Here is a 16,563-nt window from a genome sequence, read left to right on the forward strand (position 1 = left end):
GAAGGCACTACATCAAATACAGGCATTTAATACTTCTTACTGACCAAAAAAATGGATTTATTTTTTTATTTAGAATGCACACATATTTAATGGCGATAGTTTTGGTTTACACTCTCCAAAATAGGTTAGGAATAGGCATTTTAGTAAAAATACAAAAATGTTGCAAAGCGGGGTTTGAATCAAGAGAGAGCTCATCACCATTTTAAGGGGACACACACATCCTGCTCTTTTACAAGACCTGACAGGGACTCTTTTGGTTTGTAGAGATACACCTCCTCTGAAGCCTGTGTGTCATTCGAACCCAGCTAGAAAAAAATCATTCTAGATTAACAACCGGCTGGAGAAACAAACTAATCATTCTACAAATGCAATTGGGGGCCATAGTCCCTATGACGGCCGCAAATGGCCCCCGGGCCTCATATTGGACATGCCTGGCCTGGAACTATGCAGCTGGAGGATATTTTTGAGTCAGTTTAACAACATAAATAATCTGGAGAAAGGTTGCAAGAGACCAAAAGAGGGTCTGGTTTTATTTTTACTTTTCCTGGATAAACCCCGTTTGCTGAGAACCCCCTCTCCCGCGCTTCATATGACGTCACTGAGAGCAGAGCACTTTGTCTGGAGGAGAAGCGTGAGGGACTGCAGCTCCTCCTCCTGCTCCCGAGTAGAAACCTGCACCTGTGGGCAGTGAACGCAACATATCCCGGTACCGGGCCTCACACACGGTCCGGTTTCTGCTTTTGATGACTGGAAGTAAACGGTACCGACACGGCGGGGTGATCTAGGCGGGACTTCCGGCTGTTTATCTCGGCGTGCCCTGACTGGACCGAGCCGTGTCTGGGTCTGATAACAAGGTAAACATGTTGACATGTCGACAGCAGCTTTTTGAATATCTCACTCTTCTCCCTTATGAAGCCGACGGAAGCGGGCTCGCTGTTATCTCCACCACCCTCTTGCTTTTATTTAATGTATTGTTTTTTTTAGTAGGTTTGCTAAATAAAAACATCTAAATAAAACATTAAAACTAGAACATTTGCTCTTTAATGCACCGGGCAGAAGGCTTAATGAGATAATTTGTTCGCTCAATAGCTGCACTGCAGTTTAGAACAGTTCCCTAATGACGTCACCATCATATACAGAGATGATGCGTTCAGGTGACAAATGCTGCTTTTAAGGTCATCCTGGACTAATCAGTTTATTACCAAGAGAAACGATGGATTAATTATTTTACCAGACAACCATTAAATGAATGAATGAATGCTTTATTAACAGACACATCGGTCCAAAACATTTAAACATTGATCGAAATACAAGAACAATAAAATGCATACAATTAAATGTATCAGTTTAAAAGAACAAATAAGAATACATAATAACATTGGCTATAAAGAAACTACATAAAAGCTCAAAATTATCAAGTAGACCAAAATGTAAATAGAGCACTAATCCAATATTTCCAGTAACAGATGTATATCTGGTGTCACTGTGTGCAGGAGAGGCTAAGGCTTTAATTTTCTCATTATCAGAGCTATTTAATCTACACATGAATTTGTGCATGAAATTCCTCCATAGAGCGTTAAATCCAGGTGCATTACGCATTGCAAACATATGACTCGCACTAGTACATCTGGGAAGTTTGAGTAATATCCTGAATGCATCGTTATGTGCAACCTTTAACTTTCTCATCTTTTCCATCTTAAACTGGCACCATAGCTCAGTGGAGAACAGTAAGCTCTAAAGAGCTCTATCTTCACATCTTCTGTTTAGGGATGCACTGATACCGATACTGGTATCGGTTCCGGTGCCAATACCAATACCAGTATCGGTATCGGTAAAAGTTAACCGATACCAATGCAGTTGCTTGCAAATGGCTTCTCTGTAACTTGACATTTCTGTTCACCTAATATTTTAGTTTTGTGATGATTTCCAGTCATGTATTTTACTTTTTATCTACCTCACAGTCTTCTCCTGTTGAAAGCAGAGAAGAAAACAAAATCTGTATTCCAAATCATTGAATTTTTTTGTGTGGTGGAAGAATCGGTATCGGTAATCGGCATCGGCGAGTACTCAGATCCAAGTATCGGTATCGTATCGGTTTGAAAAAAAAGAGGTATCGGTGCATCCCTACTTCTGTGCACATATAGAATTTTCGAGCTAGCATATTAGCTGAGGCATACATTCTACAGCATTGACGCTGCACATCATCATCATCATCACATAGATCATATTTCACCTTGTGAACAAGTGATGGGAATTCCGGCTCTTTTTAGAGAGCCGGCTCTTTTGGCTCACCAAGTGGCTCCTCAGATTTTCTGTTGCGTAGAGTACATTTATAACCAAAATAATGCAAAACTATGTGTAAAATGATTTACTAATGTAAAAAAAATGCAATATATTAAATATTTATCATTCCGATGGATTTATTAACTGAACACTTTAAGAAATCTCCACTTCCCGACTGCTGGCGCTCATTTTCTCACCGTCTTTGTCGCACTCTCCTCTCTCTCGCTCGCCTTTTGCCTCCTCCTCATTTCCTCTCGTCTCCCGCCGCCCGCAGGTGCTCTGCTGTGTGTCTGAGTCTGATCCTCCCTCTTCCCCGCCCCTTCTGCTCTGTGTGTGGACAGTCTGGACACGCAGTTACACATGTTGACCAATCGCCTGTAGCTTTCACCAAAGCAAGAGGGGAGGGGGGGAGGGGACGGCTCCCAATGACGAGCCGGCTCCCGTCGTTCTCTTCAAAGAGCCGGCTCTTAGAGCCGTTCGTTCGCGACCGACACATCACTATTGTGAACTACATCCAAAACCTGATTGGCAAAGTAAGAGGAGGAGAATGTTCCTTTTTGATCATCTTTTGTTCCGATAATCATGAAAACACTCTTGTTGGGGTTGAATATAATATCGTGTTTCTCTCCATAGCAAGTGCACACCTCAAGCAGCTGCTGCAGACCAGCACTGTATGGGGAAAATACCACCATTAGAGTGAGTAAATGTCACTTATAGACCAAAGCCAAAAACTGGTGATTGTAGATAACTTATTGTTTCAACGTTTTTCCATAAAATGTCTCAATTTAGTTTAAATCAGTTGAATTTATGCAGATTTCTGCTTGGTATTTATCATCTGAAATTCAAAGGTGCAAGTTTCTCATGAAAATTGTATTTATTTTGGCAGCAGATAAAGTATTTTAGCAGTTATAAACTTGCTTGATGTGGACCTGATCTTTGCCCTTGTGGAGTTCCTGAGGGGTCATAGGATTTGTCTCCAGTTACTTGCATGTTGTGTAGAAGTGGACCGATTCTGGGTTTGAGGCCTGATTCCTTTTTGTGTATGGATCTGTACAGATCTCTAGCTTCAATGGCCAGTTTTAAAAAAATCGTGCACGTGTCCATCACCCTCTGCATGTCTATGCACACCTGCAGATGGATAAGTATGAATAGGCTTCAATGTGAGAAGACTTTTCTAATGATAATTTAACACGTTTTGGAACCAACAAAGGATTCCAGCCAGGTGCCTTTTGTTCTCATATAGCACTACAAATGACTGAACTAAGGCCCTGTCCACACGTCGCCGGGGATCTGCCAAAACGTAGATATTTTTCTACGTTTTGGCCTGTCATCCACACGAAAACGGAGTTTTTTTCACACGAAAACGGATCTTTTTAAAAACTCCGGCCAAAGTGAAGATCTGCGTTTTCTCCGTTTTGGGTGTCTGCGTGTGGACAGACAAAACCGGAGTTTTAAGGTCCACAACGTCACTTTCCGCGACAAAAAAAATGCTGACATCACGTATGCGACCTGTGTTTACACTAGCCGACAGCATGGATGCGCTCAGAGCTGCGCTCGCTTTATCAATTGTCCAAGCGCTTTCTGCTTGTTTGTTTTTGCAAGCGGAATTACTGCTCCTTGTGGAAGACCACAGACGAAGGACGAGGTTAAGAACGGGGGAAGTACTGCCGCCTACAGGTCTGGCATGTCCTTAACAACGTATTTATCCGGGTACGTGTGGACAGAGATTTTTTAAAATGAGGTGGTGTGGATGCAAGTTTTTGGAGGGGCGGATATTCGTTTTTAAAAAAACCCCGGCTACGTGTGGACTAGGCCTAAGTGTTTGTGACACTTCCTGTTGCATATGCAGTTTATTATCTTTAAGTTTTCACACAAAGTTTGTGTTTTTTAGGTCGAGTCATTTATCACCACAATGCTGAGCTGTTTAGTGCCCAGATGCTGCAGTCCTCTTCTCCACCTGTGGGCTGTACTTCTGCCTATTGTCTCCTTGGATACTCCAAATCACCATCAGGATCACGGTGTGAAGGACCGCCCCAAGCTGCTTCTCCTGTCCTTTGATGGCTTCCGTTGGGACTACATTGACCGTGTCCCGACGCCCAACTTCCGCAGAATCATGGACAAGGGGGTGAAGGTTGAGTTTGTGGAAAACACGTATATCACCAAGACCTACCCCAACCATTACAGCATGGTTACAGGGTTGTATGCCGAGACACATGGCATCGTGGCCAATGAGATGTACGACCCTGCTGTCAACAAGTCCTTCTCCATGGAGACAGACAGCATGTATGACTCCAGGTGGTGGGAGGAGGCCGTGCCACTCTGGGTGACCATTCAGAGAGACGGAGGGCGGAGTGGAGCAGCAATGTGGCCCGGGTCCGATGTCCAGATCCATGGCATGTTCCCTAATCGGTACCTCCAGTACAACGCATCAGTGTCCTTTGAACACAGAGTGCAGCAGATTGTTGAGTGGTTTTCTGCTTCTAAAGAGGAAGCAGTGGACTTTGGAGTTCTGTACTGGGAGGAGCCAGATGAGAGCGGGCACAACCTGGGTCCTCAGAGCCCACTGATGGATGCAATCATTGCAGGGATTGATGAGAAGCTCGGCTTCCTCATGAGTGAGCTGAAGAAAGCTGGGCTGGATGATAAAGTCAACCTCATTGTGACCAGTGACCATGGGATGGCCCAGCTTTCTCCTGAGAAGATCATAGAACTGGATGAGTATGTGGACAGAGAGCTGTACACCTGGGTGGACAAGAGTCCGGTGGTGGGAATCCTGCCCAAAGAAGGTAAAAACCAGTGCATTTAGAGAAAATACACAGCTAACAAGACGTTACCTGTAACAGCTGAATAAAGCTTATAGGCCAATTTATTTTAAACCTTTGAGAACAAAGGTAGGCACAATATGTGATCAAATATTACCGTTGGCACTATTGAGATGTCATTTTTTTTATGTCAGCCTGAATTTATACCCAAAAAAAAAAAAAACCCTTCATTTAAGCGAAACTCCACCATCTAAAGGCACCCATCTCCGACAAAACGTGCCTACAACAGCATCTTGGGCGAGGCAGTTGCCACCTCAGCTGTGGTAGTCCAGTGGTAACGGTGTCTGTCTGCCTGCCATCTTGGTTTTGCCATGTGCTGACATGGGTTTGAATCCCAGTGGTGTCAGCAGTAATTTATTTAGCCAGCTGAAGCAGATTTCATGGTTTTATATTTTAGTTTTATTGATTATTTTCAGCAAAATATTTTGTGTCTCTAAAGATCTTTGAAATCGGTCGTTGCATTTTAGTTCTTTTACTCTGCTTACCTCACATGGACTCACACTGGCTAAATAAACAAAGAAAGTAAAAATACAAACAAAAAGCAGATTAGTCAATTTTAAACGGTTTACTAATAAAAGATTGAAAATATCGTAGCAGCTAACACGTACGAAAAAGGTTACTGCTAAGGCCGGGGTGTGAACGTGCACAAAACTACGCTAACCCAGCCCAACACTTACCATTTACTATCAAGTCTGTAACCAGACATTTGTCACCTCACCTGTAAAACTCAAAATTTGCAGCTGAAAAAGAAAATGCACAAATGCAACCGAAAATGGGGTTGGAGTTTTTTTTTATGATGGAATAACAACATCACATAGTAAAAAACTCCAAAAGTGGATTTTCCATGATATGGCCCCTTTAATAGATACATTCACTGCAAAAATAAAGTTTTTATAGAAAGGATCTGATCTTTACCCATTTCAAAAAGTATTCAAATTAAATTTCAAGTGTACAAAGACACAAAGTGATTATTAGTTAAAGGACAATGAGGTCAAAGTGCAGGCTCTGATCCAGCAGAACCACAATTAGCAGGACACTCTTTGTTTTCTGGAGGACTTAACCAGTCTCTCTCAAGGTTGTAGAGGGATTTTCATTCAGGTTTGTAGACATCCGTTAATGCAAAGCTCTCTTAATGTAAGGGAAGTACTGCAAGGTGCCCAAACCATCAACCCCCCACCACTGTGCTGACAACTTTTCTCCAGCTTCCAGTCTTTTGTCAACAGAACATTCATGCAGAAGTCTTCTGTTCATGTTAGGACACTTTACAGACCAATGTCCTGCTCTGTTAAAGAGGAGACATTTTTCTTATTTAGAAAATAAACAATGAATGGTCCAATTCACCCCCCTTAAAAATTGTAGTAATAGTCACAAAATACCCCAGACAAGAAATAGAAATACAATTATAAATAGATATAATAGAAAGTTCTGTAGACCTACTGGATGACATGACATCATCTAAAGGCAGAAATTCACTTTTGGTCATAAAGAAGGAGCGTTAATCACTTGTTCTCATTTAATCATCCATCCATCCATCCATCCATCCATCCATCCATCCATCCATCCATCCATCCATCCATCCATCCATCCATCCATCCATCCATCCATCCATCCATCCATACATACATACATACATACATACATATACACATACATACATACATACACAGCTCAGGGCTGGCATAGGCCAGCGCACCCACTACGGCTGATTGGCTGGCTCAAATACATGCCTACCATTATGGGGAGCCTTCGATTGGCAGATAGAATCAATGAGCTAGGGCTTCCCATTATCATTCATTATTACCTCTGACTGAAGTTGCGGCAGCTCTCTATTTTTTTCTCACTGCTGTGAGGAGCAAGGCCTGATAGGACTCTTTCTTCAGCTCCACCAGCAGATTCAGGGATTGCCACCATGACAGGCATCCACAACCCTGTGGCCGCAGCTCCAGTCGGCCGCCTTGACAATGGAAGCATGGAACATGGCCCACTTGGACTCAATGTTCCCTGCCTCCCTCAGAACATTTCTGTCGGAGGTGGGAATTGAAATTTCTTCTGACAGGAGACTTCGCCAGACGTTCCCAGCAGACCCTAACAATACACTTGGGCCTGCCTGGTCTGACCAGCATCCTCCCCCACCATCGAATCCAACTCACCACCAGGTAGTGGTCAGTTGACAGCTCCGCCCCTCTCTTTACCCGAGTGTTAAAGACATGAGACCACAGATCAGATGAGATGACAACAAAGTCGATCATCGAGCTGCGGCTTAAGGTATCCTGGTGCCAGGAACACATATGGACATCTTTATGTCTGAACATGTTGTTCATTATGGACAATCCATGGCGAACACAGAAGTCCAATAACAAAATACCACTCGAATTCAGATCAGGGGGCGTTCCTCCCCACCACACCTCTCCAGGTCTCTCTTTTGATGCCCACGAGAGTGTTAAAGTCCCCCAGCAGAACGAGGGAGTCATCGGAAGGAGCACTCTCTAGTATCCTCTCCAAGGACTCCAAAAAGGGTGGGTAGTGTGAACTGTAGTTTGGTGCATAAGTGCAGACAACAGTCAGGACCTGTCCCCCCATATGTAGGCAGAGGGAGGCTACTCTGTCGTTCACCGGGGTAAACCCTAATGCACAGGCACCAAGATGGGGTGCTAGTATGCCCACCCCTGCTCGGTGCCTCTCAGTGGGAGCAACTCCAGAGTGGTAGAGTGTCCAGTCCCTCTCAAGGAAACTGGTTCTGGAGCCAGAGCCATGCGTCGAAGTGAGTCAGACTAGAGCCAGCTTCTGTAGCCAAAGATCAGACCGCCAAGGTCGGCCACCACCCATCACACATTGCACTGACCCCTTTGGACCCTCCCACAAGGGGTGAGCCCACGTTTCCTCTTCAGGCTGTCCTCCTTGGGCGAAAGCCCGTCCACTTGTTTAATTAATGATCATTTATTGGATTCCATTGACTGCAACCCAGTTAGGTTCCAGTTAATAGCTAATCTAGATTTTTACAGACATACAGAACCTTGTTCAGACTCGATTCAATAACGAAAGCAGCAGACTGGAGAGAGAGGGTTGAGTGCATATTTCAGCAGTTCCCTGCTCCAGCACACCTGATTCAATGACTGAATCACTTCCTCAGCATATCCACTAGTTCTTCAGAAGCCAGTCTCCCATTGATTAAGTCCAAGTGGGTTGGTGCTGGGACATAGAAAACATGCAGGTAAGTGGCCCTCCAAGACCAGGATTAAACACCGCCAGAATATTGTTTTTGGTTTCTTTCTGACAGGGAAGCTCGACGAGGTGTACGCCTCACTCCTGGACGCAAACCCGAACATGGTGGCATACAAGAAGGAACACATCCCAGAGCGACTTCATTATCAGCACAACACCAGGATCATGCCCATCCTCTTGGAAGCTAAAGAGGGCTGGACCATCATGCAGAACAGGAGCGGATCTTTTATGTGTACGTTTGCAGACGCCATCACTAGTTTGTCGCGCTGCAGGTTATAAAGCTGCCCACAAAAGGGCTCTAATGGGCCATTCCCATCTGTACCGGGTCGGCCCGGGCCGGGTAGCGTAGGTTGTTTACATATCTGGGTGGCCTGGTATTTTTCCGGGCCAACCAAGGCTCATTCTCAGCCCTCTTCTCGAGGGGGTCTGCTTCAGGCCGACCAGGGCCAACACACCCACTGCTGACAGCAAACTCACACCTTCCACTAGAGCAAGCCTCTGATTGGTGGGTAGAATCAGCCCACATGGGCTTAAGACAAGGATGTGTGGAATCAACCGGGCCAGGCTGGGGCCGACTGGGGCTACCCGGCCCGGGCCGACCCGGTACAGATGGGAATGGCCCATTTTAATAGCTTCACAGGTGACTTATTTTAATCCCTGAGCCAACGTAAGCATATGTTACACCAAGTTTAATGAACTATGAGAGAAGGCAGAATAGCTTCTCCTGGGTGTGTGTAGTGGTTTTTTTATTTTACTGCCTTGAAATATAATTTCAAACATGTTGGAGCTGGTTCTCAAATTAGAGGTGTCAGACTGAGATTGGGTAGTAGAGGGATTGGCTCATTTAATTTCTTCTTTCTGCCATGGCTGGAAGCTTGTTAATTAGTAAATTGAGCACAAGGAGCCTGCAGCTGGAAGGAAGAGCTGCTGAGTCCTAGTCGTGAGGCTGGTGGATATTTATGAGCTGATTAGCGTTTTAGCTGCAGCAGACAGCAGTCAGGGTGATTTAAGGTAGGAGAATTAGGGCGAAATGGTCATGGAAGAGTCCAGGTAACAGCTACTTGGGTCAGGACTCATTCAGAGTGAATGTATGGCCTCTGAAAATAACTCAAAAGTTTACTGACTAAAAACGGTTTTACATGTGCACAATGGTGTAGTGAAATAGATTACAGTTATTTAATGAGCCATAAGGCGTGGGATTCCATAAGAAATATGAAATCTACCTTACGGATCGGTGGATCATTTAAACCAGAAGATTGGATCTTTTTAATGCAGGGATTAGATAACCGCTACGTCTTTACCCAGAGACAACAGAAGAGAGAGAGTCAAGTTTAAAAGTTAAGAATTTTATTAATAACAAATTAAACTTGACTGACTTTAAAACTAAATGCATGGTGTAACTAAAATGGATGAGACAGTGAATGGATGACGTGTGATGTCAAATCAGAACCAACAAATCCGAAGAAGCGTTTGTTCTGACGGGAACTGAAGATGTTGTTTCGCATTAAGCTTTGGTTCGGAAGTTCAGAAACACATGAGACACCATCATGCCGGTCTACCTACCCTTCGGGAAGTACTCTGTAGATCAGGAATATCGAGGTCCAGTGGACCCTTTCAGGAACCGAGCCGGTAGGAAAAGCCGCGGTTCCGATCAAAACAGTCTTTGAGTTACTTCCGGGTTCATGACAAGTTATTGGCGTCTGGTTAGACCCAAGCCTGGGTCGGTGGATGGATGAGCTTTTGTTCTGAAAGGAACTGTTGCCGCTGGTTGGTATAGCGACTGGATTTTTCAGCTTGTCGTTGTTCTTTCGGTTAAAGAGTTGAGATCAGGATTGGCCACTCCGTTGCTTTCTCTGGAACGCTTTGAACTGGCGTTAAGAGCTGGCGTGGCATAGTTTTATACTTTGGATGTTATGGTTTATTGTCGAATGAAAAATGACCAAACACCATCAAAACCACGCCTCCGTCAGATCTGTAAGATTCTGATTGGATCAGTGAAAGGAATGTTTAATGTCTTTTTAACACTACGTGAAATGAGTCCTGTTGGAACACTTAAAGTCATATTACTTATTATATTCTATAGGATCATAATAAAGTAATTAATATTTTGATTTCACAGATCGGTCACATCTTATTTATTGACTAACACTTTGATGGATTAGCTTTATTAAAATAGAGTTCATTGATTAATTAAAAGAAAAGAGTTCATTCTTCATTCTTTTGTTGAGCTGAAAATAAGCAGGTTAGAAGGAATGCATGAGACCTTGAGACTAATCTCATGCAGACTAGTCTTGAGCAACGAAGGGAAAAAACACAGTCTTCCGTTCCGTTACACTGGTGTGCACTAGTAAATCAGAGTGTCTGGCTGCTAATCTGCAGATCTAAGTGAAGGATGGTTTCTTTCTGCTTTTGTTATAAATCTGTATTTAGCTGCTCTTCAATCAACAGGTAGAGATCTAAAAATAACCCAGCATTATTAATAATGAGCGAACGAATAAGAATGTTTTATTTCTCCGTAGTGGGAAACCACGGCTACGACAACACTTTACGCAGCATGCAGCCTGTGTTTGTGGCTCGTGGGCCGGCCTTTCGCCAGAATTACGTGAAGACCTCCATGCGCTCCGTTGACCTTTACCCTCTCATGTGCCACATCCTGTCCATCCAGCCCCTACCAAACAACGGCTCCCTCCTGAACGTCCAGGACCTCCTCTCCTCCTTGCCAGCTTTTTCCACGCCAACTCCTGCTCACCCACCCACACCTCCTAAAGCCAACAGGTACTCCTACGCCCCGGTTGTGGGCTCGTTCATCGGTGTGGTGATGGTGCTGGGGTTCCTAGTGTTCTATGTCATACTGGTGACTTTCAAACAGAGGCCTGTATTAAAACACAGGAGCTGGGAGATGTCCCGGCCCTTACTGCAAGAAGATCTGCACCTGTAGGAACAGGAAAACAGAAGAGATTATTCTCCCCCAAGGTACTTCGCTCTACCCAGAATCATCCCCTAAACATCTCCTTTACACCAAAATGCAATTATGCTCCTGTTAACTGATTGGAGCTCAAGGGAATTTAATCTAACATCCTAGTCATATGTTGTATTACTTCAGGTGCAAAGGAAACGTTAAAACAGTTTGCTTCTGGGCCTGGTTTAATGAAAGTAATACACCTTGCTTTGATTGTGATCTCTGCCTAAAACCATCTCAGTATTCCACATCATGAGTAGAGATCATTTAGGAGAAAAGTTTAGCCTGGTGGTTCTGGCAAGTGTGAACTTCTGAGATATCAGTATGCTCAAGCAAAATTTGTTTGCCAAAATGAGTTTGTAACTTCTCTTAAAGGCAGTCCACACTCCCCTAGCATCTTCAAAGGTTTGCTTGGAACTTACTCTAGTGTAAGTCTGACTATGGAGGTCGTCCTGCAGTCCAAACTCTGGATGCTTACGCATGGACGTAATTTTTTTTTTGGGGGGGGGACAGGGGGGACATGTCCCCCCACCCACTTTTTCCAAAGTCAAGTTTTGACCCCTGCACTTTTTACCATCCAAAAACAATATTACGCTATATTAAATTGACACTGGTTGAGCTCTAGGACCAAGCGGAAAACAACCATTTGTGTTGAAGCCTGTTTCCCATTAGAACATACATGTACCCCCCACTTCTAAAGTGAAAATTACTTCCAGCTTACGGATAAAAAAGGCTCACTCAGATTGTCCAAGAAGTCTTTTTAAGGTCTGATTTTAAATTTGACAAGGATTACGTTCCCAAATGTTTCAGCTTAGCAATTGTGAAGATCCGTGACCCCAAGTATCTCCAATAAAACAATACAAACATGCTGAAAAGCTAATAGTTCAGGACATTAAAAATGGCTTCAGCTCATTTATGACAATTTAGTTGAGTTTTTGCAAAAATTATGCGCAATTATTTTTAATCAGTTTTATCTTGATTTCTGGAAATCATCTCAGGACCCCCTTTGTTGTTTTTTGTGACCCACAGTGGGGTCCTGACCCTAACTTTGGGAACCACTGGATTAAAAAAAATAAATTCCGGTTTCATTACTGAGTTATATTTATCGGGTCAGAAACAACTAAAACATATTTTCCTTTGAGGAACAGAGGTCGACACCTCTGCTCTAAATTCCCCAAAATATTCATGATGGAAATTTCTGGAGATAGCTTTAAGCACTAAGTCTAGCTAACACCTTCAGACAATCCTACAGAGCGTCACTTGTTCGTATGCAGCAGGTGCAATCAAAAACTGGAAATATTATTATGCAACCATCCGGCAAACACATTAGTCTGAGACGTACCAACTCCTCTGCACCTTGTTGAAAATCCTCGGTCGTCAACAGAAGCCTCTTTTGATTTATTTGACATTTTTAAATCAATGCAAAACAGATTTGTATGTCATAAATTAAAGAAGGTCTGAGTTGTAGGTAGAATTCCCCACCCTCTTGTTCTGCTTGTGCTTTGTGCACCAAACTATGGCGTTACTTCTTAAAAAAATAACTGTGATCAAGTGAAAGTATTGAAGGATCCACTGAAGTTTCAGGGGACGTGTCGTCGTCACTGTTCATTCTGAATGTTACATAGAAACAGACGCTCTACCGTGTGTGTGTTGGTCGAGCTTCTTCTCATGAGTGTCGTTTGTTCTGTGAGCCGATCACAACCATTTGCCTTTAAACAGAGAGCACGTCTGCAAGCGTGTACCATAGTTTTGTTTCATAACCATTGCCTCATTGTTGGTGAAATGTGAAGTGCAATTGCTATTCGTCAGTGTTTTGTCTTAGAGGTTTTAAGCTTTTGTCGTCATTTCTTTGACAGGATTATTTTCAGCATGGCGTGCGAGAAACGACCCCCTAATTTGCACTAAAGGATTGAAACGAAGGCGACTAAAAGGCAGCTGCTGGGTGCTTTTGTAGGACATGTAGCGTTTGATTTGCACAGGTAGTAGTTGCTGCTTAATGAGAAAGGCTTCTCTTAAAAGCTTTTAAATCAGCGTAATTGTGGGAAAGAATAGAAGACCTAGGATCCAAATCAATGATGCTTCTATTTTTACAGCAACTTATCAAGTAAAATTTGTTTAATTTAGCCTCCTTTTGACTGAAACCTGTGTCCCAAAACAAAACAGACATCACTGTGATTATGTATACTTTTTTACTAAATTAAAATTCATATATTGAAAGCATTTATATGAATTAATAACTGATTATTTTCATGCTTTATTAAAGAAAAAGTGTTGTCTGATTTTTCCCTGGGGTGTTGGTATAAAATTTAAATATATTCTCACTATATTTCCAAATTCATTTGTAATTCTTAAAATGAATGAATGAGTTTTTAATGACAGAAATGTGGATATTTAATAAGAGTGACAAATCTTTGCCATGTTGAAGCAGTTTAAAGAGTCTTCTGGAAATAAAGGAAACTGTAAAACCCAGAATGCTTTGTGGGTGATTTTTTTTCTTCTGTTTTTGTATCGAAGAATGTAAGCAAGGTAACGTCAAGGGAGCATTATTTATACTATATATATTTTAATCTAATACATCTTCAAAGAGACGATGTGTAGTTTTTACTGTTAATCTCTGGAAATATCCATCAAAATGTAGTTGAAAATGAATTAAATGACGCCACGTTGTTGGAAAATATTGGCTGCTTTGTAACAAATAAAAGAAAATTGGGTCTAAAATAAATGGGAGTGGGTCTAAGGCCCAATACTAATTATCGCACTGCACCTCAAATAATTGCAGAATTGGGACAGGGAGCATTGCATCATCGACTGCAACACATGCAACATGTTTCAGGGGGAGATGTCTAACCCAAGAAATGCATAATCAACCCAAGACACAGAATTAGGAGAAAACATAGATTTTATTTTTAGAACGACAACTAAAAACGTACTGGGAATTCCAGCGGACAGGGAAACGGGAATGCAGCGTCTGGAGGGGAAAGCAGAATGAGTTGAGGCCTGAGGAGTAAGTCAATACTGGATGGTGCAGAGTAAAGACTTACTGGGTTGTCTGGGAATAGGGCAGAGGGGAAGGTAATGAGCTGGGGTGTATCCAAGGGGGGTCCAGAGCTGGAGAGGGAGCGTAGGGAGAGAGAGCGGGTCGGTCAGGACGGATGGATGAACGTGGCAGAGCGAATCCGGAGTCCTCTGGAGTGGTGGTGAGAAAATCCTGGTGTCGAGACCTGAGGTGGGTGAGCAAAACTCACAAAATCACACGAATCCCAGAGTACAAGTATCAAAAAAACCTGATGTCGAGACGAGGGCTGGAAACTACCAAACAGTAGCAATCATCCGGCATGGAGCAGTGTCCTCCATCCATCTTAAATAGTAGACCTGCTGATTGCTGACCAGGTGCAGCTGTAGCTCCCTCTCCTGCAAACACTCCAAAAGATAGTTTGGTGAGAGGAGTACTCACCCCAGCTCATGACAGTAAACCCCCCCTCCCCCAACGGACGCCCCCTGGCATCCTAGCCGAAGCAGCCTCAACGTCCCGGATCAGGGACGGATCCTCAATGAAGGAGTGAGGAACCCAGGACCTCTCTTCTGGACCATGACCCTCCCAGTCAACGAGGTACTGGACTCCTCTACCACAGGGACACGAGTCCAAGATCCTGCTAACCGTGTAGACGAGACCTCTGTTGTATAGGCGAGCTGGTGGAGGAGGCGCAGGTGTGGGACAAAGGGGACTGGAAACCAAAGGTTTGACAAGGGACACATGAAAAACAGGGTGGACACGAAGGGAGCGAGGAAGATCCAGACAGACAGAGGAGGGAGTGGGGACCGCTTTGATTTTGAATGGACCGATGAATCGTGGTGTCAGTTTCTGGGTTGTAGCCTTCAGAGGAATGTCCTTGGAGGACAACCAGACCCCCTGTCCAAGAGAGTACACTGGAGCCGGTCGCCGCTGGCGATCGGCCAACAGTTGGTTCCTCCGAGCGGTATGGTCCAGTGCTGCCCTGGTAGTGGACCAAGCGCGCCTGGCACCACGGAGGAATTGCGGGACGGTGGAGGTGACTGGTGACTGCAGAGGGAAAAGTGAGGGTTGATAACTGATGGAGGACTCGAAAGGGGACTGACCTGTGGCTGTGGAGATGTGACTGTTATGGGCGTATTCCACCCAGGCAAGGTGAGAGCCCCAGGTGGAAGGGTGTGCAGAACAAACACAACGCAGCATGGCTCCTAGTTCTTGGTTCATGCACTCACACTGGCCGTTGGTTTGAGGATGGAATCCGGAGGTGAGAGCGACCCGAGCCCCTAAAGTTTCAGTTAACTCCTTCCACACCCTGGAGATGAACTGTGGACCACGATCTGATAGGATCTCATCGGGGATGCCATGAAGACGAAAGACAAGTTTAACTAGAAGTTTAGCTGTGACTACCGAAGAGGGAAGAGATTTTAATGGGACAAGGTGACAGGCTTTAGAAAAACGGTCTACTATGGTGAGTATTGTATTGAATCCATGAGAGTCAGGTAAACCACACACAAAATCCAAAGCTATATGAGACCAGGGGCGAGACGGAATGGGTAATGGATTTAACAGACCTGCAGGTGGACGATTGTCTCCCTTTTGCTGGGCACAGGTATGGCAACCCGATATGTAGCTTTTTACATCATTGAACACGGATGGCCACCAGAAGGCTCGCTTAACAAGGGCTACTGTGCGTCCGACTCTAGGGTGAAGGGCAAACTTGCCGGTGTGAGCCCAGTGGATGGCCTTGCTTCTCAGGGGTTGTGGTACAAAAAGCCTTCCTGGAGGACCATTACCTGGACCTGGGTCTGTCTTGAGTGCCTCCATGACTTGGTCTCTTATTTCCCAGGTGACCCCTCCCACGATGCACGCCGGGGGTAGAATAGTGGAGGGTTCGGCATCCTGGTCAGGAGCATACTGTCTGGAGAGGGCGTCGGGCTTGGTGTTCTTAGGACCTGGGCGGTAGGAGATCACAAAGTTAAATCATGAAAAGAGAAGAGACCACCTGTACTGTCGAGGGCTGAGTCTCTTGGCCTCTTTTAGAAACACCAAGTTCTTGTGGTTGGTCCAGATGATGAAGGGTTGCTCAGCGCCCTCCAACCAATGTCTCCACTCCTCAATGGCCAACTTAACTGTGAGCAGCTCTCTGTCCCCCACATCGTACCTGCTGCTATTGCTTGATGCAATTTGCTGGGTTCCTTATATAGGAAAACATTATTTCTGATTGGCTTAATGAACTGACCTGAATTGGAATGTTTATTATGTGATGT

The 16,563-nt window shown here is 44.2% G+C and overlaps 1 protein-coding gene across 4 annotated transcripts in view; it reads left to right on the forward strand.

The window, feature by feature from the left end:
• enpp5 (ectonucleotide pyrophosphatase/phosphodiesterase 5) overlaps positions 1-13,759 on the forward strand; it is a 27,057-nt gene extending 13,298 nt beyond the window's left edge. The window contains exons 1-5 of one of the 4 annotated variants that reach the window (XM_054748412.2): positions 595-854; positions 4,175-5,069; positions 8,383-8,559; positions 10,847-11,102; positions 13,143-13,759. In XM_054748412.2, coding sequence (XP_054604387.1) covers positions 4,196-5,069; positions 8,383-8,559; positions 10,847-11,102; positions 13,143-13,191 — 1,356 coding nt within the window. In that variant the 5' untranslated portion in view covers positions 595-854; positions 4,175-4,195 and the 3' untranslated portion in view covers positions 13,192-13,759. Of the gene's footprint in view, positions 1-594; positions 855-2,916; positions 2,980-4,174; positions 5,070-8,382; positions 8,560-10,846 lie in introns of those variants that run through there. The other 3 variants (XM_015948186.3, XM_015948185.3, XM_054748411.2) reach the window with 3 other exon arrangements.
• The last annotated feature ends 2,804 nt before the right edge of the window (positions 13,760-16,563 follow it).

The sequence above is a fragment of the Nothobranchius furzeri genome, chromosome 2 (genome assembly GCF_043380555.1).
Source record: "Nothobranchius furzeri strain GRZ-AD chromosome 2, NfurGRZ-RIMD1, whole genome shotgun sequence".
Lineage (NCBI taxonomy): Eukaryota > Metazoa > Chordata > Actinopteri > Cyprinodontiformes > Nothobranchiidae > Nothobranchius > Nothobranchius furzeri.